This window comes from Cyclopterus lumpus, chromosome 5 (genome assembly GCF_009769545.1).
Source record: "Cyclopterus lumpus isolate fCycLum1 chromosome 5, fCycLum1.pri, whole genome shotgun sequence".
In the NCBI taxonomy this organism is placed as follows: Eukaryota; Metazoa; Chordata; class Actinopteri; order Perciformes; family Cyclopteridae; genus Cyclopterus; species Cyclopterus lumpus.
In genome coordinates, this window is record NC_046970.1 from 19769091 (window position 1) to 19780356 (window position 11266).

The window sequence follows — 11266 nt, forward strand, 5'->3', positions numbered from 1 at the left end:
TGTGTGTGTGTATATATATATATATATATATGTGTATGTATATATATATGTGTATGTATATATATATATATATATATATATATTTATATATATAAAATACATATATATATATATATATATATATATATATATATACATACATATGTGTTGACCTCTGGCTACTGCTTTCATTACAACAAGTTTGATGAGCCAGCAATCATATTGCTACCAGTTTAATTATTAACTTTGATTGGATAAAGCTCTGCGAGTGTCAGCTGGGATAGGCTCCAGCGACCCTAATGAGGATAAGCGGTATTGAAAATGGATGGATGGATGTTTGAGCAAAAAGGCTAATAAACAAATTTAGTATTCACAAACGGGTCACTCAACAGCTAATAAAATAAATAATGTATTCACATGGCTACAATGAATGAACTACAACAATACAATCATTTTATTATCCTTCCTTTAGTCTATAGCAGATCTACAGACAAGAGTGAGTTACGATTGCTGGATACCAAAGTAATACCTTATCCAAACTGGCCAAAAAGTGTATATTTGCCATTTTTACTTGAAAAATGAATACAATATGTTTTTTTATTAGCACTATAAGAGCAATATATTTACATTGTCGACAAATCAGACTGGTGAAGGATATTGCTTACATTGAATGAATGTGTTCATATCACAACACAAGCTGCTCTGACAGACCTGGTAATAACTTTAATTACTTACATTCATCATATACATACATGAAATCCGACCTGTGCATTTAACCCATCCTAAGTATTGAAATTAAACTTTCAACCTTGTGGTTAAATTAATACCCGCTCTATCAAATGAGCTACAACTGTATTTTGGTCAGGTATTCTGGACTTTAACTCGGGTACTTAAGTGTTGTTTATGTCTTGTATCCATGAAGTTTGTTGGGCTCCACTTCCATGTTTTTTAAAGTGACAGGCCTCAGCTCTAATAAACTGAAACCATAAGCATCCAGTAGTGTGTTGGCATTATTATAGCATTGAATATAACAATAATAATTCCCAGCTGGGGATTAAACACAAACAAAGAGGTGTGGTTACTAGTCAGGGCCATAGGTGCCCCCGTTCCTGTTCAGCATGTCTGCTGACAGACACTCAGGAAAGGGGGTAGAAAGGCTTTCTTCTCACGAGCAGAACGTCCGGAGGAGGACTAGCAGGTGTGTGATAAACTAAGAGTTGAAGGCGAGGTGACTAATCCTGTTGTTAGCCCAATGCAAAAGGCCTCAGTGGAAATGATCTCTGGGTGACACAAAAACAATTATCAAAAGCATTTCTTCCACATTTTCCACCGTTAACACGTTGTACATTTTCACTCTAGTTTATTAGCATTATATTGTACAACTTTACATTAGTATAACAAAATAAACAAAAAGGCAGATCAATTATTTAGTGCAATGATAACAAATGAAAACCACTGAGTGCAGAAACATGGTGTGTTCGCTCTCAGGCCCCTGAGTGCGCCCTCGGACGTGTTCCAGGTCACCTTCATTTCGACCAGTATGCAGATCCACTAACAGCTGAATCAGTGGTTCACCACAAAAGGCAAAACACCAATCAACCATCATACAGGAATGGGGACGCTAACGCATTCAGGTCCTAATACAGCAAAAGCTAATTCTCTCTTCAACACCTTTAAGTGAAGTGAAACGTTTTCAGTGGACTGGTTGTTGTGCCGTGAAACGTAGATGACCTAGAACTCCAAGTCAATAATTCTGAAACATTTTCTGTTAAGCAGAATACATCACAAGGATTACAGACAACCCAAATTCCCCATCTTAAAATATAGTACTCTGACAAACTATTTGCTATGTATTTTCTGTAGAGACACAGCTATTCAGGAAAGTGAAACCTAAGCATGTGTGACAATGACTGGAACATTGGAATGAGCTCGACTGCCTCTGAAATACAAACGCTCCGCTAAAAGCAATCAAACTTAATGTTACGTGTTAAAGCTAAATTCATGTCTGGAAACAAAAAAAAAAACATGGATTGCATTATTATGAAGGCTTGGGCACTTTTGGAGCACCCTTCAAGGAGTGAGAAAAGCACCTATCAAACTAATGCAGTCAGTGCAAAGTGGGTCCCCCACTGTGCCAGCCCTAAGACTACAGAATGTCCACTTCATTTCAATCACTATATCTCAGCGCTGAGATTTTCTGTTCCCCAGAATAAGTGCGTGTGTTAATAAACTATAAGGAGAGATTGAATCATCTACTCCATAAAAAGTGACGCAGAAAGCATACCCTATTTATTGGAGGCCATGAAACAAGACACACTTTTAAGGTTTTGCAACCGAACAATTAAGTACGTAAATAAAAAAGGAAAGCAAGTAAAACTACTTCAATATGATTTTTTTCTTCCCTTCCAGGACCGTGAAAGCTGTACTCCAATCAGGGGGCTTATCTTTAGGAGTTTTGAGATACAAATGTACATTTCAAACAGGCTACAACACATATAAGTTCTCAGATATGTTTAGATGATCTGATCTAAAATGTGCAGTAAAGGGTGACACGTTTCAAAGATACTCCATCCCAGAAAGGAAGATACCTTTTGAAGACACTAAACTTAAATTACCTATAACATAAGAAAATTGTTAACCTAACAAAGTGCCTGTGTGTCATGACCATCTCTCTTTACATATCTATAAATTAAAAAACAGTAAATAACACAAATGATTCTATCAGTCCTCTATATTTGGTCTTAGTCCAACTATCAAATAGATAACAAATGGGTTGCGACCACACACACACACACACACACACACACACACACACACACACACACACACACACACACACACACACACACACACACACACACACACACACACACACACACACACACACACACACACACACACACACACACACACACACACACACACACACACACACACACACACACACACACACACGGCAGCAGTTTCAAGTGTAATGAGTCCACCAAGTTTTCAGCATAAATCTCTGTGAGCATAACTCAATATCAGATTATCCTAATACCGAATTTAAATAAAGCTTTATTAATGACACCATCAGTAATAGTTCTTATAAAAACAGTCTCTTCATTATAACAGGATGGGCTCTTCATCTCAGAACACCAGCCGGAGGAGCTGTTTGACTGGTGCCCGCTCTTCAAGAGTCATAAAAAAGGACCTTAGAGGACACGTCCTAGAAGATGAAACGAGGAGCGTTAACTGGTTCAGTGTAGAGTGTGCACTCCAGACAGTGTTAGACTGCATGGTGTGTGGGTTCATGAATTAAAAGGGTTCTTGGAAACAGACCCACCAGCATTCATGAACAGATCCGCTGGCGCATAGGAGTAAAAGAGGAGCAGTTCAAGGGAAAAAGTTTAGTTTGGGGGCCCACTCCAGGGCAGTGTTGACCACAGCGAGAGCTGCTGCCCCCAACGCCACTGTGAGACCCATGACAGCCAGTCGGACAAACCGCCGCGCTGCCGAGGGTCGGGCCACCACCACTACCGCGTTCGCTGCGGATCTCTCCAGTGCAGCCTGTTTCTGTCTGCGGCGGCGACGGAGAACAGAGTCCGGTCGCTGTTGAGTGGACGCAAGGTCAAAGTCCTTAAAGGTAGAGGCCGCCGTGCTTTGGTGGAAAAGAGACAGATACAAAGAGAGAGATCGAGACAGACAGAAAGGGAAAGTGTTAATGAAAGAACAGTGCACAACTGGAGTTGAGAAGAAGGAGGAGGAAAGTAATAAACATCTGTAAAGGCACAGGTGGAAACCCTAGAGAGTCGAGTACCTGTCGTGTGAGGCAGCCTCTCTGGCCAGTTCAGAGGGAGGGAACTGGACAAAGAGGTCTCCTGCTCGGCTGATGAGTGTCTCATATGGCAGATCCTGGGGAATCTGAGACAGCAGGTGATGAACCATGGCCATATCGCATTCACACTCCAACACCTCCTCTTCTCTGTACAGCACAATCTGCAACACAAGAACCAAAAACACACACATCCACGTTTGTTATGGACTCATCGATAACTGAACAGGACATTACCCATGGTGAGGAGAAAGAAAAAAAAAAAAAACATGTACTTTAGATCAATCTTCCCTTTGATGAATACCAGAATAAACTCGATGAGCCAATGGTGCGTTCACACTAAACGCGTTGCGAATATTCGCCAGTCAAGTTGTGTTCATTCGTGTCTTTCGCAACCAGTTGCGAAAAGGGGGCGTGGCTTATCTCCGTAAAAACAGTTATAATTTCCGCCATCCACCACAGTCGAAATAACCACTAGTTCTGCTTTATACTTGTTGTGGACATCTCATAAACGTCGGAACATCTAACGCCCTGGTGTTTGGGTTCATAACATCACCCGTAGGCTCACACAGCTCGGGGAATTTCACCGACTCCGTCTCGATAACTTCCGCTTCCAGCGCTACGAGAGCAGCAGCAGCAGCCAGGTGGGCGGAACGTTTTTAAAACGCTGATCGGCTTTCGCAACCTGGCGAGTGGCGAAAGTTTCGCCAGAGTTGAAATATTTCCACAGAGTTGAAATATTTCCACGTTGCGATAGACACGGCGAATTTCGTAACCATTCGCGTATGTGCATTGACTTTGCATGGGATCTACTCGCACGAAAACTTCGCAACGCATTTGGTGTGAACGCCCCATTAGTTGTCCTTCCTTGAAGTTTATTTCACACAAATCTGATATCAGAGAAGATCTTGGTACAGCTTGTATGCATGGACACATTCATACCAAAAATGTAAGTGTCAATGCATTCTTTACAGCTTTATATGTTTCCTAACTTAAGTAAAAAGTCTGCTATGGGACAAGATACACAACAGGTCTGTTTCCTCTGGCCAAGACCAGTTCCCATACTTGCTTATTATTGGAGCAGGGATATCTTCAAGGCCTTATCTTTTTACCCGGACAGCCAGAGCCTCCTCACACAAAGTGTGTTTTGTGTGAAGGACACTGGGGCCTCTCCGATTAGCTAGTGAGGTTTGCAAATCTTTAAAAAAAAAAAAAAAAAAACTTTTTAACACAGCCACAAAACAAAACTTCTGGCCTCTGAATCACACACCAATAAAAGTAGCTCACACACATTGCATGCAGCTGATTCAGCAGACTTTGTTCATGCACCGCAAATTAAAGCTGAGTTTCTAAATCAGTAAATAGCAAACTAGGAGAGCTGATTATAGATTATAAACTTACCACAGCAGCAAAGTAGATCGGCATCAATGGATGGCAGGCCAGGAAAAAGTCATACAACCGGACAACATGTCGGAAGTCTGACAGGACGTGACCAAACCAGGTGATCAGCCAACTGAGAGCGAAGACCGTCCCCACCTCCGCTCTAGGAATCAATCGATAAAAAAGGCAGAGATCGACTTACATTAGCGCACAAAACTGTAACGTGTGCCAACGCTCCACTTCAGGGACCCTTTACGGCATTTATTAATAAGAAGAGTTATGCTATGGTATCTGAAACTGAAAGCCATAGAGTGATAGTGATGTTAGCACTGAGCGGAAGACTTAATGACACTGTTGTGTTAAATCTTCACAGACTTAACTCGAGCTGTCATACATAATAGGATCAGTATGCTGTAAGTGCACAGCCACTCTTTCCTTCGCATACAACAATAACATAATCTCTTGATTAACATTAACCTTTACCGCTTTAGAACACCTGGAAGAAGATCTTAACAATGAAAGCACTATTGTTCAGTGCTTCTTCAGACAGAAACAAACTAAAAGTATAGCAGACACTATATACAGAGTAGATATAAATAGTATTACATATCATAGTCATAGGGAACATCATATGTAGGGTATGAGGACTTTTAATATAATGTTTTTTCCTTAATTATAGCTGAATTACCTTGCAAATTGTCTTCAAACTTGGAAAGTTTCATGTCTCACAAGTTACCCCTAATGAGACAGATACTAATTAGATGTGGGTGTTATCACTGAAACAGATATACTTACTGTTGCATGAAGTCATGCACTTCAGGGTTGACCCTCTCAATGATGGGCATCAAGTAGTTAAGAATGTGTTTTGTGTTATCCATGGTTGGATCCATGAAGTCCCTGAAAAAGACAAAACAGAGAGCCTTTTTAAAGAGCGCAACAGACCATTAATGAGGTAATAAAGGGGCTAGTGGTGGTATTTTCATTCTGACAAATAACAAAAAGAAAGAAAAACTATGTAGTATCGTAAAAAAGCAGCTGCAGATCACATATGTAGTAAGTACCTGAGGTGGTGAGTGGAGAGCTTTTCCACAAGAGCAGTTGCAAGGCGCTCTCCCAGGACCAGTAAGAAAGTGACAACAATGTCATGGTATCCTTGGTAGTAATGCAGCTGGGGATTGCGTTTCAGAACTAGAAGGATGATGTCAATTAGTTCTTCCTGGAGACCCTCCCTCTGCTCATCTGGCATACCTGGACAAGTCCACCCAAAGTAAAATACAGTTGTGAGTTTATATTGGCTTTCACCTAGCAGTCAAACCAACTAGAAAGATTAACCAAGAAAACGTATTATGTTCTGAATGAAAACCAACACCTGAGCAAACATGTTGCTTTCTGTCTGGTTCAAAACCCTATGATTTACAAATTGTAATTTCTATGTGCCAGTTGTTTGGTACAATATACACAGCAGGGCTTCATGAACCCGTTCTCTCAACTGGTATGGGTTCTACTCACCAGGTGGGAACCTCCGCAGCGAGCGCTGGACATCCAGCAGCACCTGGTTGTAGTCCTTGTTATTCTCCCGCTCTACTGTTTCTGGACAAGACATGTCACAATCAGCATTACCATACAAAGTCAATCAAACACTGCGTGTGGTAGATTTTGCATCTGCTTAGACTCTGCATGTTCACATGTGTCGTGCACAGTGGGGAATGGGAAGGTACATGCGATGGCATATAGATACGTCACCTATATATTGCTCGGCTTGTGCATACACAGCAATGAAACATGATACCTGGCTCTTGTTCCAAGACGTGAGGAGGGACGTTGAGGAGCCGAGGCCAAACTTGACAGCGTAGTTCATCAGTCAGCAGACCACCCTCACTGATGGCCATCCTCCTCAAAGCGGCCACATCCACTGGACTAGCACTGAGGGCATGTGTGATGTCCGCAATTTTCCTTTTCCGCCTGGTGTCCCAGTCTGAGACACAGCAAACAGACACGTGTTCAAGCAAGTGCTTACTTTTATCTTGGAAAAGGTAATGCACGTTAACTTAGCTTAAGGCATTTGTGGAGGTTGTGGTGGGAATGGTTAGTCAGTCAACTCCAGCAACGGAGTAAAAGTGAGCATGTTTATGTATTTGGGGGACTGGTCTTGCTGCTCAAATGCCTGAAAACACATGATTGCCCTCAATGAAGACAGCTAACGCTAGCGGTGAACAACCTCAGCAACATGTCAAACTTACCGTTCCCTTGTTTTCCGTTCACCGGTGACGAGGCACCAGGACCTCGAGATTTACTCATATTGTTTAGGGGCGGGGATGGTCTCCGTTTCTTGATGTGTGTCTTCGTTAAATTACATTACTTGCCATCCTCCTTCGCTTGGCCGCCATCAATGTAGCCCTTCGTGGCTGCCAACTGGGAGCTAGCTGTCTAATTAGCAAGGCCAGCCCATACAAACACAGCCCGGTAGTTAGCTAACTAGCTACTCAGTGCTAGCTAGTTATCAAGCTAACACTACATTGCCCCGGTTCCGAAACGACTATTTCCAGCGACACATCCATCACTATCCGACCTAATGACACACGTGTTGACAATTAGGAAACGCGGCTCAATAGCAGTGCGGTTACACCATAGACTGGGGAACCGGCTACATGTTTACATTGACGGAAGCGACCAATGGGATACATGAGCTTTAGCTAGCCTCCTCGCTCAGACGGAATGATGACGCGGGGTGACTAAACATCATTGGAGGCGACGAGGTGGAGGAGGCTTCCACCGACTGAGTGTATCGAATCTAACAATGATTTAATAATTGAGAAAATAATATAATATTAATAATAATAATAATATTAATAATGCCACTTTTTTATATTCAACAATGACTTTGATATCGATATTCTGTTTGCTTGTTAGTTGGTTGATTAATCTATTGATTGATTTAATTTAGCATTTACATTTTCTCGGACTACTTCTTTACATTCCACTAAGTAACCATTTAACTTTGTTTTACTTCCCTATATGTGGTGTATTTAACAGCAATAAACATAATTTGCAGATGAATGTTTTACATACATAACTTTATAAAACAGCTACACCAATACAATGCTGCGTACACGTTAATGCATCAGTATTGATGACAACAATAAGGAACCAACAGGCCTACAATGTTGATACTACTTCCATGGGCTACTCATGTCACTAACTTAGCTGCTAGTGTAAGATACTATATTGAGTACTTAAACAGCTCTCTAGGAAGCAGTATTAGGGTTGTATGTGTCTGGGGCTTTTATTGTGAAGGGAAAATAGGAAAAGGGGAGAGAGGAAATGTGGAGTGTGTGTTAAGAATAAAATAAAAGTATTGTGCAGACTACGGAGTGTTATTGGTTTATTACTATTGTAAAATACATGCGCATAACAACCCTCGCCTTCACTCTTGAAAAGCTAGATACAATATATATATATGTATGTCGCTTTCACAGCTGCCATGTTGACATGCCATGCAGAGTAAACACTGGTGTATTGATACAATTATTATGGTCTCGTTATTTTTTAGTGCGTCACAACCCTTTCAGTGAGCAAGCATTCACAATACCAGGGCCTTGGCCTACATAGATGGAACCATAATTCATTTTTGAGTACACCTGTGTCTGCCGATGACATGTTAAATCCTTGTGAAAATAGCTTAAAGGGCATACTTAGTTGTGTGTGTAGATGTTATCCGCGTGCCTCTTACTCATATGTGTGTGCGTGTTGCATTGACTTCTAGGTGTGGCGTGTCTGTTCCGATGAAACGAAAACGAAAATGACAGGTCATTTAAATAGCAGTTATCTGGGTCGGGCGGTGTGAGTCGCAGACGCAGCGGAGGCAGATCCGTCGGGCTGAGGAGGCTCGGTTCTGTGATGCTATAGCAAATGGGCTCGCTTCTCTTGTAAAGCTCCATTTGTGCGCAAGTATTCATGTCAAGTGGATAGTTTAGGTAAGTTCTCTCTTTTATTCGTTTAGTTGCGTTTGTTACGAGGGGCGGAAGGAAGATCGCTACATTATGAGGAAATGTGAATCAAATATAGGACTGAGAATAAAAAAAATCTGGACTGAAAATTAAATGAATCCGTCAGTATAGCAGGTGTAGAAGAAGTAAATACTCGGGGTGTTTTTAAATTTTTTTTAGTAGATCCAGGAAGACACGCTCTCATCCGATTTCTGGAGATATGAAAAACCTAACCGATAAGAACCAGCATCCAGCAGAGGGCACACTCTTACTTTGAATTACAAGCAAAATCCACGAACATTTCACAAATACAATTAAAGTCAACATCCACACCAAATAACTTGCTTCTCCTGAGAATGAAGACACACACACACAGAACGATTGCTTCGATCTCACCCGAAAGTTATAATACAATCAACATCCTATTGAAAATATTTTGAGAAATGGATAGAACATAGTGCATACTGGTGAAAGTGTGTCCTGTGGTGGTGAAGTGATAAGTACATACAAGTACTGTAGTGTAAGTACAATTCTGAGGTACTATTGCACTTCAATTTTCATTATACATCTACCCCTTAACATTATGGAGGCATATAATTACTTTGTACTTTGTGACGTATTGACATGAATTAAGCACTGTATAATATGTACGACTAAAGAGGCAGTAGTTTGTCACTGTTTGACATTAGTGCTCTTCACTTAAAGGAGAACTATTCGACATCCAGAGGATTAATATAGCAGCAAACAACTATTTACTCTTGATACAGTAGCGGATTGTCCTCCCCCTGGATGTGCTGTTATGTCATTTCATGTCATAGTCGGGCGGCCACGCCTTCCATTGCACGTGCACGTGAGCGTGAAACACTCGCTCCCTCGCGCTGCACTTATATTTCGGTTACAGGTGATAAAGCCGGTGTTACGGATTAAGAAGCGACCGTGTTAACTGGCGACTTTGAACCAATGCGTCCGTTGGTGTCGTAGTTACAGACAGCTGTTGAAAATATGAAGAGAACACGTAGCTGCCCTCGTGAATGCCGCATTGTTTAATGTGTATAGTATATATTATTATGTATACGAGAGGGGTTGACACTTCACTACACAATTAAACCAAGTGGCATACACAAATTCAGCTCGACAGGAAGTCGTCAGTTAACAGGGTCGCCTGTTAAACCGTAACACCGGCCTCGTCGCGTCGCAGCCCCCCCCCCCCCCCCCCCCCCCCCCCATCTCAGGTTGTTTGCACTGTCAGCACTTTTCCCGGTGTTTGCATTGTTAGCGCTGTTAGCATTGTTAGCGGCTAGCCCTTCTATTTAAGACTCCCATTAGGGCCGAACGTTAAATGCATAAATTAGGTATTCTTAACATTTTTGTTTTCATGCACAAATGTGTTGTATGTACGTTCATGCTCTCAATTTCTTGCCATACAGAAATCATCAGTACTGCCGACCTAAATTTCAGCAACCATGGAAAGGCCGACTTTAATAACTGGTAGGTGAGGACCTAAAAATGGTAACTGTCGGGTCCAGTAGAGTCAACCCAGCTAAACTCTTTAGTACAAAGTCAGCCATGGTGTTAATTTTCAAGGTGTGAGTATCTTAGTGTCTTCTTTTCTCCCCCAGGTGCTGATACTGGCCAAAATGAAAGTGCTAGTGGAGGGAAAGGAGAAGACAAACCACAAAGCTCCAGGAGTACCAGTGCTAATAGACAGGAGACGGATGGAGGAGGTGCCGACCCAGGGAAAGGGGGTGAAGGAGGATGGGATGGGGGAAGAGGAGGTGAAGGGCTGCGAGGAACAGGAGCGGAGAGAGCAGAAGCAGCAGCAGCAGCAGCAGGCAGAGGAGGAGGAGGAGGAGCAGCAGCAGCAGGCTGGGGAGGAAAAGGAGGAGGAAGAGTCGCTAACAGAGGAAGAGGAGAGGGCGCAGCAGGCAGAGGAGCAGGAAGAGGAGGAGAGGGGGCAGCAGGCTGTGGAAGAAGAGGAGCAGGAAGAAGGGGAGAGGGTGCAGCAGGCAGAGGAAGAGTTAGGGGTGGAAGGAGAGGAGGAAGTAGACGTGAGACAGGCGATGAAGGTTGGAATATAGGGATAGTCAGGGCTCCACAGGGTTGTGGT

The 11266-nt window shown here is 42.3% G+C and overlaps 1 protein-coding gene and 1 long non-coding RNA gene across 3 annotated transcripts; one reads left to right on the forward strand and one right to left on the reverse strand.

The window, feature by feature from the left end:
• Nucleotides 1–1322: 1322 nt before the first annotated feature.
• tbc1d20 (TBC1 domain family, member 20) lies at nucleotides 1323–7926 on the reverse strand. Of its 2 annotated transcripts, XR_004609476.1 has the most exons (9): nucleotides 7414–7897; nucleotides 6963–7148; nucleotides 6683–6763; nucleotides 6235–6421; nucleotides 5969–6070; nucleotides 5195–5336; nucleotides 3779–3957; nucleotides 3305–3619; nucleotides 3017–3187 (listed from the first exon to the last, which is right to left on the reverse strand). XR_004609476.1 is itself a non-coding variant. In XM_034532408.1 (8 exons), the coding sequence occupies exons 1-8, from the start codon at nucleotides 7469–7471 to the stop codon at nucleotides 3355–3357; spliced, it is 1200 nt and encodes a 399-aa protein (XP_034388299.1). In that variant the 5' UTR covers nucleotides 7472–7926; the 3' UTR covers nucleotides 1323–3354. The 2 variants fall into 2 exon arrangements, 1 of the variants encoding a protein (XP_034388299.1); XM_034532408.1 differs by having other exon boundaries at nucleotides 1323–3619; nucleotides 7414–7926.
• Nucleotides 4625–11020, forward strand: LOC117730602. The gene is made up of 4 exons (XR_004609477.1): nucleotides 4625–4742; nucleotides 8937–9147; nucleotides 10587–10647; nucleotides 10779–11020. It is a non-coding gene; the product is annotated as an uncharacterized LOC117730602 (long non-coding RNA).
• Nucleotides 11021–11266: the final 246 nt, after the last annotated feature.